Source organism: Papio anubis, chromosome 8, assembly GCF_008728515.1.
Source record: "Papio anubis isolate 15944 chromosome 8, Panubis1.0, whole genome shotgun sequence".
Classification (NCBI taxonomy): domain Eukaryota; kingdom Metazoa; phylum Chordata; class Mammalia; order Primates; family Cercopithecidae; genus Papio; species Papio anubis.
Genome location: NC_044983.1, coordinates 8,049,546 through 8,066,093, shown reverse-complemented (window position 1 = coordinate 8,066,093; position 16,548 = coordinate 8,049,546). Strand labels below are relative to the sequence as shown.

General features: G+C 52.8%; 1 protein-coding gene across 1 annotated transcript in view; it reads right to left on the bottom strand.

Moving 5' to 3' along the window:
* XKR6 (XK related 6) overlaps positions 1 to 16,548 on the bottom strand; it is a 295,851-nt gene that overhangs the window by 29,386 nt on the left and 249,917 nt on the right. The window contains exon 2 of the mRNA XM_009212509.3: positions 1,830 to 2,026. Within this exon, the coding sequence (XP_009210773.2) occupies positions 1,830 to 2,026 (197 nt within the window). The remainder of the gene's footprint in view (positions 1 to 1,829; positions 2,027 to 16,548) is intronic.

Sequence of the window (16,548 nt, the reverse complement as noted above, 5' to 3'; positions counted from 1 at the left end):
TGCCCAGGAGATAGTGTGTGTGCATGTGAGTGTGTCCAAGAAAGAAGGGAGGGACCGGATGAACGGTCAGCCCTGCCATCCTCCACGTGGCTTCCTGCTTAGCTTCTTCATGTCCCAGCTAGAGCCGGACATCGAGTTGGCTCCTTCCAGCTCTCCTGTCCAGGCCTCGGTTGCTGGTCCTGTAGGCACTGGCTGGGCTGTCACTCCAAGAAGCTGGAGTCCCTGGGCCACCGGAGGCCTCTTCCTGACAGTGAGGACTGCAGATGCCAAAGAGCAGATGTTGGCTGGTGTCACCCAACTGGCAGCACCTGCTGAAGATCCCCAAACTCCTCCTGCTTCTGTGGGTGCCCAGAAGACAGAGGCTGTGGTTGCCTGGAGCATGCAGCTCATGCTTCCTGAAGCCTTGTCAAAGGGCGGAACTGGGCCCTCAGCTCAGTGTGGGTTTCAGGCCTGGCTTCCCCTGTGTCCAGTCCAGGGGTCACATGGCCCCTTTTCCTTGCTTCTGTGATGGACCAGCAGGACTGCAGTCAGCACTTGGTGGGATGGACAGATACCCTGGGGCCCCTTTTTCCACCAGGCAGCCTTCATTGAGGGCTGTTCTTGTTCAGTAGATGGGACATGAGGCTTCACCTGAGCTGAGTTCATGCAGGACAGGCAAGCCTGTCAGTAGCACAGCTGGGTTCATAACCAGGTCCCCAGGCTTTGAATGCCACCAGCAAGCTACCAGCCTGAACAGCTCAGTCTTCCGCTGGCTTTTGAAGATTAAATCCCCTTTTTGCATAAGCACCTAAGGGGATTGGAGCCTACAGAGGGCCAGCTTGGAAAACGTAAGGAGGCACATCTGTTCAGAGAAAGGCCTGGGGCGGCGTGGCTGTTCTTGCCAGACCGTGTTGGTGAGGAGGTCCGCGTGGGTGTCCATGAAGGTGGTGACACAGAGAGCCTACTGGCTCTGGAGGTGAGAACCTAAGAGACCAGGAGGTCCTGCTGGCCAGGGAGAGCTGGGGTACAGACAGCAGACCCCTCCCCACGGCTGCCTGGCTACCCAGATTGCACATGCTCACTGAGCGCTCTGCTGTCAGGAACCTCTGGGCTGAGTCTCTTCAGCAACTTCTTGCCTTGATAAACTCAGTACCTCCCAGGACAGTTCATGCATGGCTCCATGGACTGTCTCTCACCCGCTGAATGGATAACCGTCTCCCTGCAACTTCTACCCTTTGGGATGATCCTTCTTGCCCATGACATCCCTTCAAATGTCACCCCATGTGTTGCCGCTTCCAGCACCCTCCTCCTCCTGGGCCCTCTCCCCTGCTGGAACTTGAGCAGAGTTACTTAAGCTGCTTTACAAATGGGGCTTACACATGAGCTTGGTTCGAAGCAAGAGCACCACAGTTTAAGGGTCTGAAATCGTTAGTGCTGCCCAACATGACGGCCCCTTGTGGTCCCGCGCTATCTCTGGCCTGCGGCTCCCCGTCCCATAGACGTGCAAATGCCTGGCTTGGGTCAGCACCCAAGAACAGGGGCCACTGCCCCTGATGGGGAAACCCAGAGCCCTCTACCCTGCTGCGTCCTGGCTGGCCCTGCTCTGCTCACATTAACGAAGTGGCCTGGAGGTGCCAAGCCAGCCCACATACATTCAGGACATGCCTGTGCCGCTCTTGAGAGTGGTGTGGGGCCCATCAGCACTGCACTGGGGGCCGGGCGTCCTGGGAACTCAGGGCAGGATGGGCAATGCCCACAGAGCGTGCCAGGCACACAGTGTGTGGGGGGCGCCCGTGGTCCCCAGGTGGAGGGCATGCCGGGGTGGCAGGGCGCGGCCGGCGGGCACTCACAGGGCAGGGTCTCGGCGCTGTTCTTCTGGATCATGATGCAGAGCTGTAGCACCAGTTGGGGCGCGCTCTCCAGGAAGGTCTCCAGGAGGCGCAGCATGTTGACGTCTGCATATTCATACATCATAGCCCAGTAGAAGCGTCGCTGGTGTTCCTTCCGCCGCTGGCTCTGAATCCCCAGGTACATGGTGCGGATATACCTGCCCGGAGAGATGGGGAGAACACAGAGAGCATGGGTGGGTGCGGGGACTCCAGAGGACCCTTGCCATCCCCCTAAAACCAACAGACCCAGCATTCCCCACCCCTGCCCCAACCCTGTGCTCTGAAGTTCCCAGAGGCTTGGATGGGGCTCTGGGGGTCTCTCGGCAAAAGGACATGATGCTGAGGCATGGGGGAGGAGAAGGGCAGGTCAGGAAAGGATTTGACCCCTCATGGGCTCCTAAGCAAGTCCTCCTCCTCCTGGTCTCCATTTGCTCATCCGGAAGATGAGACTGTGGGGCGCGATGCCCTCCAAGGGCCTGCAGGTGGGCATCTCAGCTGAGCCCCGGGACAGGGGTGGGCTTTCTCAGGTTCAGGACCCGGGGGGGAAACAGTCCAGCAGGGTCGTCACCTCTGTTGTTCTGGAGCAGGAAAGGCAGGGAAGGGGGTGAACATCTGTGAAGCTCCTACTACGTGCCATTCGCTGGCTGGCCATGCCCAGGTGGTAAGTAGGAGGGTATACTTCTCACATGTGACAGACAGGAAATAGTGCGGGCTCAGAAAGGTCACCCCCACCCTGTTGCTGGATAGTGGAACAAGTAGGAATCACACCCAGGCCACTGGACACCCTCTCTGGACATCAGGAGGACCCAGGGCCTGCCATGGAGTCTCCGTCTCAGGAGGGCCCAGGACACAGGTGCAGATCCACGGCCCGCCCTCTTGGGACCACGCCCAGGCTCTGTGTGGGAGGGCCGAGGGGCCAAGGAAGCAGGTAGGGGGAAGAGCAAGGCTCACAGGTCAAGCAGGCCTGGACTCATCACTTGCTAAGTTGGGGACCTTGAACTAGTTACTCCAGCTCTGTGTCCTTGTCGCTCATATTTCATATGGGGACAGAATGAGAGCATCACAGGGTGCATGGGAAGATTAGTGAGATGATATGCACACTGGGCATCCCCCCAGGTCGTATGATAACCCCAGCCTCATTTTCACCAGAACTCTCTGGAACTGTGTCTCCAAGGCAAGAGAAGGACTTAAGGCACCATCCAAACTTGGCCAACAAGCTCCAAGTCTGGTCCAGGGGTGAGGGTATGGACAGGGCTCACCCAGAAGCAAGGGCCAGAGTGCATAGCTCTGTAGGCCCAGTCAGGATCAAAAACAGGAACCATAAACTGGGCGCCACCAGCAGTGGGAGAGAACCACACGTCTGTCCTTGACCGTCCTGTGGGATGGACGTTCTAGGACCCGCTACTGTGCCCTCTGAAATGCCGAGCCTGACTTGTAAAGATTCAGTGCATGGCTGATGCCCTATCCAGGCCCAGCTGGCCTTGGGTATTACCAAGAACCCACTCAGGGCTGCTGGATGGTCCGTTTTGTCGCTGCCACACCGCCAGCCAGCTCCCAGCCACTGCCCCTCTTGCCTGGAGGGATGCAGGAGTCTCCTTACTGGTTCTCCACTGTCTGCTCTTACCCCTGAACAACTGATTCTTCAAGCCGCTACTAAGCCACAAGGGTGACCTCAAACACACATGCCAGCTGCAGTAAGCGCTGCTCGCCATCCGATGAGGGGTGCCTGGCTTCTCTCTAGATTCCTAAGGGCCTTTGGGGGCCTGGATCCTGAAGGGACCCAGCCAGGGAAGCTGCAATGGACACCTCATTTCTCTCCAGACTCACCCCCTGAGGTGAGCAGAGACACACCCTTACTGAGAACTAGAGGCTGACATTGCAGTGATGGCCCCATCAGGGAGGGACATGGGAGGAAGGTCAGGGCACCAGAACCCCCGGGCCAGGTCCTTCCAGGTATACAGTCTCTTGGGGTCCTTGGCCCACCTTGCGGGTCGGGTCTGGTTATCACCATTCAACACATGGGGAAACTGAGGCTCTTGCATGAAATAAAGCACCAAATTCTGGTTCTGTTCCAGGTTCTTCCACCTGCTGACTGTGGCATTTCCACAGGGCGTTGCCTTGCTCTGGGCCCCTGCCTGTGAGTTCACAAAATCAGGAAACCAGGGAAGAGGCTCAGGAAGAGGAACGGGGAGGTTGCACCTGGTCTCAGAGCTCACAGTCACTAAGAGAGGCGAAGGGAGAGACCCAGAGAGATAGAGGCAGAGACATAGAGATAGACAGTGAGACACACACAGAGAGACAGAGAGAGAAGTAGGAGGCAGCTGAAGGAGAAAGCAAAGGTAAGGGGAGCAGTGTCAAATTTGGGGATCTGAAGGAGAAGACTGCCTGGAGGAGGTGATGGCAGAAAGAAATGTGTGCAGGGAGGTTCCTGGAAGCAGATGTCATCATCGGTATTTTGGGAGGGGCTAAGGGTGAGCCCCTGATGGAGGGTGATAGAAGGGTCAGGCTGATCAACCATGATGGCAGTGCAGGGAGGCAGGACATCAGGGGACACGAATGCTCCAGCTGAGGCACTGAGGCAGGGCTGCGCGCCCAGAGCTTTGGCACACCCGTGTCCAGGAGAGCCGTGTGCCGAGTGGAGCCTCAGTGCGGTGGGTCTCCCAGATCAGAGCTGCTCCCTGTGACTCAAACTCGGCTCTCTCAACAGGTGGCACCTGCAGCACACAAGCCATGAGCCATAGATCACTCCAGGCCCCAGACCACAAACCTAATGGTCTCAGGGGTACACTCAGACTACAGACTCTGCTTCTTCTAGCCTCACAGGTGGTCCAGCAGCTGGAGGGATGGTTATACGGCAGCACTAACCCTATCCATCTGGGTCCCAAGTCAGTAATGCCAGTGCTCAGGTTCACCCAGGCAAAGAGAGCACCGGTTCTACCCCTCAACCCCACGTTCTCCCCAAGCCACAGGCCCCTCTGCCCACCAAGGCCAGGGAAAAGGAAAACAATGAGCCCAGAATATGCCAATTCAACTGGAATGCCTGCCGGGGGAGCCAATCTTGACGCTGTCCTGGGTGTGAGCATCCCAGGGTGTGGGAAGAGACAGGGTGGATGTAGGCAAAGCGGGTGCCACTCCTCCCTAAGCCAATTGTCAAGCAGACGCTGGGACCTAGAGGGCACCACGGTCCAGGCAAAACCGAGTTTGGACAGCATGGTGCCTCCTGGGTCACTCACACAGGCACCGCAGGGACTGTAGTAGGGACTGATCACAGCCCCGCCCAGGAGTTCCTGACAGCCAGGCCTCAACACAAATGCTCATCCTTTCCAACTGCTCCTGGCGCGGCCTCTCCTCTGCTACTCTTAAGTCCTTGGGTCCCCAGTAGACAACCGAGGGGTACTGGTTTGCAATATAATTGGGTCTGGACACTGGTCTAGTCCAACCCCTACTTTATAGGGGAGGGCCCCAGTGCCAGAATGCAAGCCACCACCGCCTCAGTCACTCAGTGCTGTGGGGCCCAGAGGAGACCAGAACCCAGGCCTGACCCCATGACCTTGCTTGTCCCCCACAACACGTGCAAAGCCCCTGCCTCTCATGCAGGAGGATCCTGGCAGCTCCTGCAATCACGTGGCCGCTGCTGTCCTGGAGGCTCTAGGATTCTTCCTCCTTCTCCTAGCTTTCCCTGGTGTCTGTCTCCCTCAAGATCTAAGGAGCTGCCAAGAAACAACCAGGCAGATGGGTGGGGTGGGAGGAAGGCATAAGGCATGCCCCGCCCCCCAAAACCCCTGGGCCAGCGCTGCTCTCCCTCGGTATCTCAGTTTCCTGTGTGACCTCTGAGGTTGCCTTGAGGTTGCGCTGCCAGCCGCCTCCTGCAGGGCCTCCCACATCCCCTCTGCAGAAGCGGCCTCGGCGCGCGGCCACACGGTGGCGCCAGACCCTAAGCGTCGCGGAAAGACGACTCCAGGCGGGTGATCTCATCCTACAGGCCCGCGCCCTCTTCTGCCAGGGCGCGGGATGCAAGCCCATAGGTGCGCTCCGAGGTGGGAGGCAAGGCGTCTGCAGGACACTCAGGATTGGCTGCCATTCCTCCAAGCCCCCTCTTTCTCCACCTTCCTGGAGGGTTCCAGAAAGCTTACCGCACCCTTCTCCAGGAAGGTAGCTTGGGAGTGAAGACACCAACTCTCCTCCCCGGTTTGCTCCCAAAGTCGGTGTCACCTCCTGTCACGCCATATCTCCCCTAGGAGACTCGGATCATGAAATGCACGGGGGTGGAGGCAGCAACGCCACGTGTCCTCAGGAGCACGGGCTCAAGAAAGCTGGGCCTGGTCTATGGTCTGCAGGACTGGGCGACCTTGAGCAAGTCACCTCCCATGGCTGGGCCCCACTATTCCCATCACAGCAGGGGCAGGCAGGAGGGATCTCCAAGCCTCTGCCAACATCTTATAACTTTGTCTTTCTTCAAGTCAGTGACCTCACAGAGCACAAAGGATGGCCTAGCATCTTTACAAACAATAATGTCTCATGTTTGTGTGACATTCACTTGTGCCAGGCTCTATTATGGGCATTTGGTACCTATTACCTCATTTAATCCTCACAACACCCCTATGAGGTAGCTGCAATATTACCTACCAATTATTCATTTTACAGGTGCAATATTATGGGTGCAATATTACCTATCAATATTTATTTTACAGACAGCAAACTGAAGCACTGAGGTTAAAACATTCGCCTTGCTCTTCCCAGCTAAGTAAGTAGCTGAGCAGGGCTTCAAGCCCAGGCAGTCTGGCTTCGGGGCCAGTGCTGTTGACAGCTCCTGCCCACGCACCTCCCAGAGGTAGACCATGTGTCTCCTTACTTCTGAACTCAGTCCAACTTGCCTGACAGTGGGGAAGAACGGAGTTTGCCCAAAACACCTGGGCTCCCGTCCAGTTCTGCCACCTGGCTGTGTTACCTTGAGGGACATCTCCTAACTTCTCTGAGTCTTAGTTTTCACATGTATAAAATGCCTAGTCCAGAGTAGAACCCCAGAACATGTTGGACGAATCAGTGCATACCATAGTGCCCCCTCAGAGGGTCACAGGAGCCTTAAATAAGACCACGCCTGTGAGCACAGACAGGAGTTTGGAAGTCGCCATGCAGATGGCAGCCATTACTGCTCCCTGAGGTGCTCTGTTCCTGTGTTCCTTGCAGCCCACTCTGCTTATATCCTTCCGTTTCTGTCTCCTTCCCTTACTTTGTAAGCCATGGAATTGTTTAAAGCTCCTGTTCCCTCCAGCAGAATTATCTAGTCCTCTGAGCACAGCTTTTTTGAGGGAGACATAGTTGTCATCTTCTTTTTCCTGCTGGCTCATCTGAGGCTCAGAGAGACTAAGTGACTTCCCTGAAGCCACACCATCAGTCTTGGTTCAGGAAAATCAGAGAAGGTCTTGCCCAAACTATGTTGCCCCTCTGGGATTGGCTATGGCTCTGCCCAAGACTGGCTGGGGTAGAAAATAAGTGATTTCTACAAGGGGCAGGGGACTGAACAGATTTGCCTATCTGGGCCCACAGTCTCCAGCTGCTTCTTATGACACTCTCAGAAACAGCATTGAAATTTCTGATTGTGGATAACAACCCACCTTCAAAGCCCCAAACGGGGGTGATCTCAAGTTTTGTGGGGTCTGAGACTTAGAGAACCCTTCTTTAAGGAAAATAGTAAATTCTACCAAACACTTAAAGTAGAAATTGCACCAACTCTACACACTGTTTTCCAGAAAATAAAAAAGGAAGAAATACTTCCCTGTTCGTTTGATGAGGCTGGCATTAGTCTGATACAAAAGCCAGTCAAACACAGTAGAAGAAAATAAAACTACAGACAACATCTCCCATAAACATAGATGCAAAAATCCTCAACAAAATATTAGCAAATTAAATCCAGTAATATATGGAAAGAACAATGTACCAGAGCCAACTGGGGTTTATCTTAGGAATGAAATGCTGGTCCAATATTCAAAAATCAATCAACATAATCTATGACATTAATAACCATACAGCATAACAATTGATGCAGAAATAAAAGGTAACACAATTCAACATCTATTAATTTTCTCAGCAAACTAGAAATAGAAAGGAACTTCCTTAACCTTATGTAGATAAAGGGCATTTATGGAAAACCTCAGTTATCTTCCTTAATGATACAAGACTGAATACTTTCATCTTAAGATCAAGAACAGGGTTATGATGTCTACACACACCACTCCTATTCGACATCATACTAGAAGTCCTGTTCAGTGCAATAGGTCAAGAAAAAGAAATAAATACAGAAAGTATATACAGATTGCAAAGGAAAAGGTAAAACTGTCCCTCTTCGTAAATGACATGATTGTCTACATTGACAATCCTAAGCAATCTATTAAAAAGCTCATATAAATAATTAGTTAATTTAGGAAAGTCTCACAATACAGGGTCAGCCTCTAAAAGTCAATTGCATTTCTATAAATGATTAATGAATAATTGGAAATTAAAAAATTAAAAATATATACCACTTAAACTAGCTCCTAAAATGAAATTCTTAGAGACAAATCTAATAAAACATGCAGGATTTGTATGCCACAGCCGCAAGATGCTAATAAAAGAAATAAAAGAAAACCTAAATGATAGAGAGACATACCATGTTCATGGATTGGAAGATGCACTATAGTAAGATGACAATTGCCCTCAAATTAATCTATAGATGTAACACAATTCCAATAAAAACCCAAGTGGGATTTCTTTTTTAAATACAGACAAGCCAATTCTAAAATTTATATGAAACTAGAATAGTCTAAACAATTCCAAAAGAGTATAAATTTGAAGAACTCACACTACCTGATTTTAGGATTTAGTATAAAGCTACAGTGCAGTGTAGCATTGGCCAAGAGAGAAGCACAGATCAGCAGAACAGAAGAGAGTCCAGAAGAAGACCCACATAATTATGGCCAATTAGTTTTTTACAAAGGTATAAAGACAATTCAATGTTGATAGTATTTTCAACAAACGATGTAGTAATAATTAGTCATTCATATGCAACAACTAAGTTAAAATCTATCATAGGTTAAAGTGTAACACCATAAAACTTTAAGAAGAAACCATAGGAGTGATTTCTGTACCTTGTACCAGACAAAGACTTCTTAAATATGACAGCAAAGGCATGATCCATAAGACAAAAAAATATAGAAACTTTATCAAAATTAAAAGCTTTTGCTCTGTGAATGACGTTGTTAAGAGAATGAAAAGACAAGCTACAGATTGGGAGAAAATATTTGCAAATCACATATCAGACAAAGAACTTGTAGCCAGAATAAACAAAGAACTCTTAAAGCTCACTAGTAAGAAGACAAACAATTCAATTTTTTAAATGGGTATGATATTTGAACAGATATTTTACCAAAGACGATACACACAATAGCAAATAAACATGGGGAGAAGGGAGCTGACTGTTACAAATAAGTAGGGAAACATATATTAAAATCACAGTGAATAAAACCCACAATAAGATAGTACTTCATGTCTGTTAAAATATCTAAATAAAAACCCTGACACTATCAAGTACTGACAAGAATACAGAGCAACTAGAATGCTCATATATTGCAGTGGGAATGTAAATGCCACTGACACTCTGGAAAACAGTGGACAGTCTCTCATAAAGTTAAACGTACTCTCCCCATATGACCCATAGATCCCTTTCTAGATATTCTAGAAATGAAGACTTATGTCCACACAAAAATGTGTACACAAATGTTTTAGCAGTTCTTTTCATACTTGCCAACTATCCTTCAGCAGGTGAATATATAAGCAATTATGGTAATCCATACTGTGGAATACTACTCAGGAATAAAACAGAACAAATCACTGATACACACAACAACCTGGATGAATCTCCAAGGCATTATCCTGAATGAGTGAAGTGTGTCTCGATAGTTGTATACAGTGTGATTCCATTTACATGATACTCTGCAAAGGCAGAGGGATGGAGAACAGATTAGTGGTTCCCAGGGGTTGGAATTAAGGAATGATTTGCTTAAAAGTGGGCACATGGGAGAGTGTTCTGGGGTGATGGAACTGTCCTGTGAGCTGATTATGGTGGTGAGTATGTGAATCTGCATATGCATTGAAATTCAAAGACCTCTACAAACACACATACAAGTCAATTTTACTCTATGTAAATGTTAATTTATACAATTGTCCAAAAAAGAATCTTGATTTTTTCAAAAATGTAAAGAAAAAGAATACAAAATTACATATTCAAAATTGAGTACAGGGTCCCATAAGAGGCCCATAAAAGTGAGGGGCCCTAAAGCTTAAGCTTCAGTGGGGCCGCAGGAAATCCATCCATCCTTGAGCACCGTCTGGGAGGACCTTTTCCAGCTTTTCCCAGGACCTGCTTCTGCAGCCTTCTGGAAGGAATGAGCTCACAAACCCTGGATGGAAAGGCCCAAAGGAAACTTCACTCCCAGCACAAGCAAGTATGAGGGCTTCAGAACCTCCACTCCCCAGTAAACAGCTGACAGGCCCAACCAGGCAAGAAGGAGGCAGGAGGAGCCCTGGCAGAGAAGCATCCAGGCCCGCCCACCACACTTCCTGCTTCTCTCCCTTCTGACAAATGTCTCTTTGGGCCTGGCCCCAAGGACCAGTGACTGAGAGGAACACTCTACTGATGACTTCACAAGGCTACCCTGACCTGTTTGAGGAACAAATGGGTGGGGATCACCAGGATTTAAGGAACAGCTGCTTCCCCAGTCCTATCCTAGAGGCCCAGTCCCCTGGGGCCAAGCCAGCTCCTGAGACAGGTGACCTCACTGCCTACTTGGGCAGCTGACCTGGGCCCACTGGCCTTAGCAATCTCTAGCTCTCACCCCTCAAGCGGCTTCTTCAGAAACCTGATTCCGTGAACGCTTGTATCCCACCTGGGGATTCACGCAGAAGTGGCCTGAGACTCCAGGCTGGCTGTGGTCCTTAAAGCTTCCCCTAAGTCTCCGGGTTCTTGAAATTCCTGCCCTAATGCAGAGCTCTGCTTTCTACCAGAGACCAGGGGCCTCGCCCACCTTCAGGCCTCCTGGGCACTGTGAGCAACGTGGAGCTGTCCTCAGAAGACATTCCCGAGGCCAGGGGCTGGGCCCTGCTGCCTAGGAGGTTGTCAAAGTGTCCTTGAGAGAACCGCTCTTCACTGTGCATCGCCAGCTTCTCCATGGGTTTCAGGGGTCCACAGCAGCTGGCCTCCCCCTCCCTCAGGTGTGTCCCCTGACCGTGCACATTGTAGCACAAGGGGTCTCAACCCTGGCTGCACCTGAGAAGCACCTGGAGTGTTTGCGAGAAAACGTGCGTCGATGTGTAATGCAATGTGCACCTTTCCAGGGAGGGCTGGTGGGCAGGACCGTGTCTGTGCTGATCACTGGCATGGCCCATCATGTAGCAGAGCGCCTGGCACATGGCATGCCCTGGACCCACATTAGTGAAATGAAGGAATGGGGGAAGGGAGAGGGAGAGACAGGAAGGGAGGGAGGGAGGGAAAGAGAAGAGAGGGAAGGAGGGAAGTGCTTAAGCTGAGAGGCGGCTTCATGAGCAGGAAAAAAGGAGGTCTGGGCACCACACTCACAGGACTCTCACTGCAAGTCACTTAGCACCCCTAGACCCCCCTTCCTCCTTGGTTAACTTTCGAGAATGCCACATAGCGCATGCTTTCAGGGCTCCGGGTTCAGGGCCCGCAGTGGTCACTGTGGACAACCTACAGTGTTCCCTCCAGAGCCCATGTGTCAAACCGGGAGGGCTGCAGCCCCAGGAAGCCATGGGAAACTGGCTGGGCAGAGGCCATAGTAGGCCCCGATTTTCCCCTGTGACCCCCAAGTGGCACAGCAAGCCCTGGCAGGAGGCTGAGTTCCTCAGGGGAGACCCCTGTTTGATCTCTTTGTGGGCACCTGCAGACGGCTGGTCTGGGAGCAGAGCTGGTTCAGAGCCACGAAACACAGGTCCCTCCCTCCTCCTGGGGCTCCCAAGATCTCACCAGTTGCTGGCTTCTCCCCACTATCCCAGGAGCTGCCTTGGCCAGCAGCAGTGTCACATATTCAAGACATGAATAACTTGTACGTGACAACCAGCAGTACCCCGAGATGCCACACACATCCCCTTTACAATAGGCTGGCGGGCCCATCACCAGCAAACTGCTTTGTTCCATATGTGGCAGGTGCTGTGACCCACTGATTCTTTCCAGCAGAAATCGATCAGAAGGGCAGCCCCTTCCCTTCAGCTGCTCCTTGCCATCAGCTCCAGGCTAGGTTGCGAACAGGAGGCCGAGGCTGGGGTCGTACAGGGACATAGCTCTGGTCCCAGCAGCCACAGTGGCTCGGCTACCAGGCAGGCTTCTCAGACACCCAGGGAGAGGGTGAGGAGGCTCCTCGATGACTCCTGGAGGGGCCTCAGTGGAGGGGAGTCTGATGAGGGTGACTTTCCCACTGCCTTATGACACGGAGACCCCTCCAGGCCCTGTCCAACAGGCTCCTTCTACCCTCTCTCCTGTCCTTCCTCTGGGTTCTCAGCCTCCTTCCATCAACACCCTCCACCTGTGCAATCCTTCAGCCTGTGACTGTCTGCAGGTTGGTGCCCGGGGACAGGAACAGAGGGGACAGTGTTACAATCACAACCACACAAAGTGATACCGCTTAGGAGCACTCAGCATGTGCGAGGCCTCCTGCTTCTGCCCCGACCCCAGGATGGGCACCATGGGTCCTGTGGAGATGGGGAAACTGAGGCGAAGGGACTGGCTGATGTCACCCAGCTGGGTCTGCTGACCCCATGCACTGGGCTGTTGCCAAGCACCTGCGTGAGCTGAGGTTAAGGTCAGCCACTCCTGCAGGACCTTCAGCCCTGTAGGCAGCCCCTGAGCCTGGTTTTGCCCTGCACTGGGTCCCCAGCCCCTACCAGAGGTCTGCTCCTGGGAAGATCCATGGGGCCTGTGCTGAGTGGCTGTGTGGTAGGGCTGGGCTTCAGCTCCAGCCTCCCGACCTCAGAGCCTACAGTCTGTGTGGCTATGTGGCCCGGGTGCTCACGGGTGCTGAGTGTCGTGGAGGTTGTGAGGAGGCTGGGGAGCTGAGATCCCCGCAACAAGCAGGGCCTTAGACCATGTCAATTGCAATCCTTGGACTCACCAAGGGAGCCCTGGAGGCCCCAGGCCCAAGGTCACAGCAGCAAATAGAACCCCGACGGCCCCTGCAGGGCTGCCTCTGCTCCAGCAGCCATGCCTGTGGGCTGCACTCTGACCCCTTCGTGGTCAAGAACTGTTCAAGCTGTTTCCAAAAAGGCCCAGAAAGCCTACCTCAAAGGCAGAGCACAGCTTTTCTCTGAAGCTGATAATGACACAGTTATCCCCTCTGAGGGATTTTTACTCAAACCGGCTTTACCCTTATCCTGGGAGGATGCAGTGTGCGCTATCTCACACATACACACAACCGCACCCATACACACACCTCCCACATGAACACACACACTCGAACATACCACACACAGATGCATACACACACTGCATCCACACTATGCATACACTTTACACACAGGCTACTCAACACGAAGTACATCTACCCACACAGTCACACTCCACACAGCTGCATTGTGTTTGACAGAGCACACATGCACACACACATGCAAATCACCAAATATCCATACATGCAACACACAGCTCAGCTTCCATCTGTACGGATACCTGTGGACACACAGTCACGTCCGCCATGGCCCTGCGTGCACAGCCAACCTGGATTGCTGCAGGCAAGGTCTCCTGCCTGTGCTTCCCCTCCTGCTCCCAGGACTGCCTGCTCCCAGTCACTCGCCATCACCGTGGCCTCCACAGGGAGGCAGGGAGACCGGGCACACAGAACAAAAAGCCAAACCCACATTCAGCTGTTGGACTCACCTCAGAGAGGACAGCAGGAGCGCTCAAATTACTAAGTAAGCACGAAGTGAGCAGATCCAGGGGTTCCAAATTCATTATCACGCTGCCCCCATTATTGAGGACAGGGCTAAGCTAGTTGCCACCAAAGCACTCGCGAGCTCACTGATACCCCAACTTGCCAGTTCTCCCCTGTCTTCCCTCCGCCCTGTTCGCACTACGCCCCTTTCCCTTATCCTGTGCCTGGCTTATTTGGGAGTCCTGACTTGTAGCCGCAGCAAAGCTGTTGAGACATTGCAAGATTGCATTCTCGCCTGACGCATCCTTCTGAGGGTGGAGCAGTTGCCTCCTTGTGTGTCCTTTCCATGTCTGACCACATCCCAGGGCGGCAAGGGTTTTGGGCCAGGCGGCCACATGCAGTGGCTGCAGGAGAAAATGGCTCAAAGGAGGGGCCACGGAGGCTTCAGGACCTCAGGTTGCGTGGCCCAGTTAGGCACCGTACCTGTCTGGGGCTCTTCTACCTGCCTCCCATTCACCCTGCCCAGGTCAAAGCCTTAGTGGCTGCTCCCTGGGATCATGGCTCAGGAGCAAGCTGCAGGACAGAGCAAAAGGCCTTGGGGCCCTTCCATACCATTCGCAGATCTCAGGAGCATCACTCTCTGGGCTGTCACAGACAGGACAGGAGACAGCCTGTAAGCCTTTGCCAGGCAAACAGACAGTAACTATGATGACCAGTCCCATTTGACAGATGAGGAAGCAGAGGCTAAGCTAGATTAAGTAACCTGGGTGGCCCCCATTGCCTCTGCACCCTGGAGTTCAGTCTCCCATGGTTGACTCTGACCTGCCTTCCCGCCTGTCCCCCATGACTGCTCCTGCCCTCCAGCCACATCCATGGCTCTCCATCCCCAGACCTTCCTAGGGGTGCCCCTCTCCGTGTCTGCTCCTGCTGTCCCCTTTGCCTGGAGATCCATCCCTGGGCAGGACCAGGCTCCCTGCCACATGCCTGCTCCCTGATCTGGTGAAATTCCTCCCCTTGCTCGTCCTCCCGTAGCTCCCATTTCTGTGCCAGGCACAATGGAAGCACTCTGCATCTATCAACTTGTCTAAGCCTCTAGGAAGCCTTAGGATCGTCCTCAGATGAAGAGACCAAAGCAAGAGGATGCGGCTGCCGGGGTTCACACCCAGGTGGTTGACTTGAGAGGGAGTGCTTCTATGCCAGGGCACTGTGCTCTCCTGCTCCCTTTCTCTCGTTCTCTCCCCCTCTCATTCACTCCTGTCCACACCCCTATGAATGAGATCATCTGCAAGCCCCATTTTACAGATGAGGGCACTGAGGCTCCGGGAGTTCATTGGCCCACCCATGCTAGAAAGCCAGGCAGAAGCCTCCCGCTGCCCAGCTGTGACGCTTGTCTCTGTTTCCCACCCTGGAGGCCTCTCTCCTCCAATATCCGAGCTCTCCTTATCCCCCACCCTGCACCCGGTCACTTAGGAAGAGAGAAGCCTCTCCAGTTAGATTTTAACCCCCAGGAGGGGCATCCGTATACCCAGCGCCCCTCGGCCCGCCATGGTAACATCCAATCAGAGTGCATGAAAGTGAGTTTTGCCCCAGCTCTGATGACTCTGATGGAAGCTGGTCTCCTTTGACCAAGAGCTGCCTGTAACTCTAGCTTCGAATACGTGAAATAGATGTTCCCAAAGGTAGATGACCAGGGGCAGCAGCTAAATTCAAGCAGGAAAGATTTGGGTTGAACACAAGAGAGAACATAGCGACCAGCACAGCTGGCTGAACCTACAATGAGACAGGTCTCCTGCCCCTCCCTGGACAGTTTAAGAAAACAGAAACAAACCTGTCCGATGCTCACCACACACAGAAGGCAAGGGTTGGACCCACTGACCTCTCGAGTATTCTCTTCACTCCAGCCGTTCACCACACGGCAGGGAAGGGTGCCCCACAGCCACGCACAAATCCCACTTTCAAACTCCTCAGAACCACTCAAAGGCAAGGTCTGGCAGTGCAAGGGGCCTGTAAAAATAATGCACCCATGTAGCCACGACCGGGGCCACAGACCTCTGGTTCACAGACTCTGAGTATGAGAACAGACTAGAAACTTCCACAGCCTAGCTGGCTCTGAGAAACTTCTATGCTCTCCTCCACCCTGCACACACCCCACCCCCCAACATACCCTAGAGAAAAGATGCCTTCTGCACAATGAAAAGGTGGGGGCCCAGCTGCCAACCCAGCCCCTGAGAGCACATAAAATCAGAGCTATTTTTAGCCCTTCTTTCCAGCATCCCTGACATCAGCTGAACAATGGTGGCAGGCTCAGGGCACATGTCTGAGAACGCAGGGATGAAATGGCATTTCTTTCCAGGGGCCCAAGGGATATGGCAGGCGAAAGCACCCCGAGGCTTCTGGGAACAGAGGCAGCTGCGGTACACGTCGCCATGCAGTCTTTCTGGATGTAGGGTCAAGATCACAGGTGACTTCCCTAAACATCCCAGGGCTCAGGAGAGCATCGCCTGGGTGAAACTGGCTCCACCCCATGCCACCCAGCCTCATTTCCCCACCAGCACAGTAGGGCTCAAGCCACTACGGCCTTCTCCAAGATGTTGCAAAAAAACTTGATTTAGAAGGCCAACATGCTGTTGGGCACGGTGGCTCTTGCCTGCAATCCCAGCACTTTGGGAGGCCAAGGCATGCAGATCACCTGAGGTAGGGAGTTTGACACCAACATGGCCAACACGGTGAAACACTGTCTCTACTAAAAACACAAAAATTAGCAGGGCATG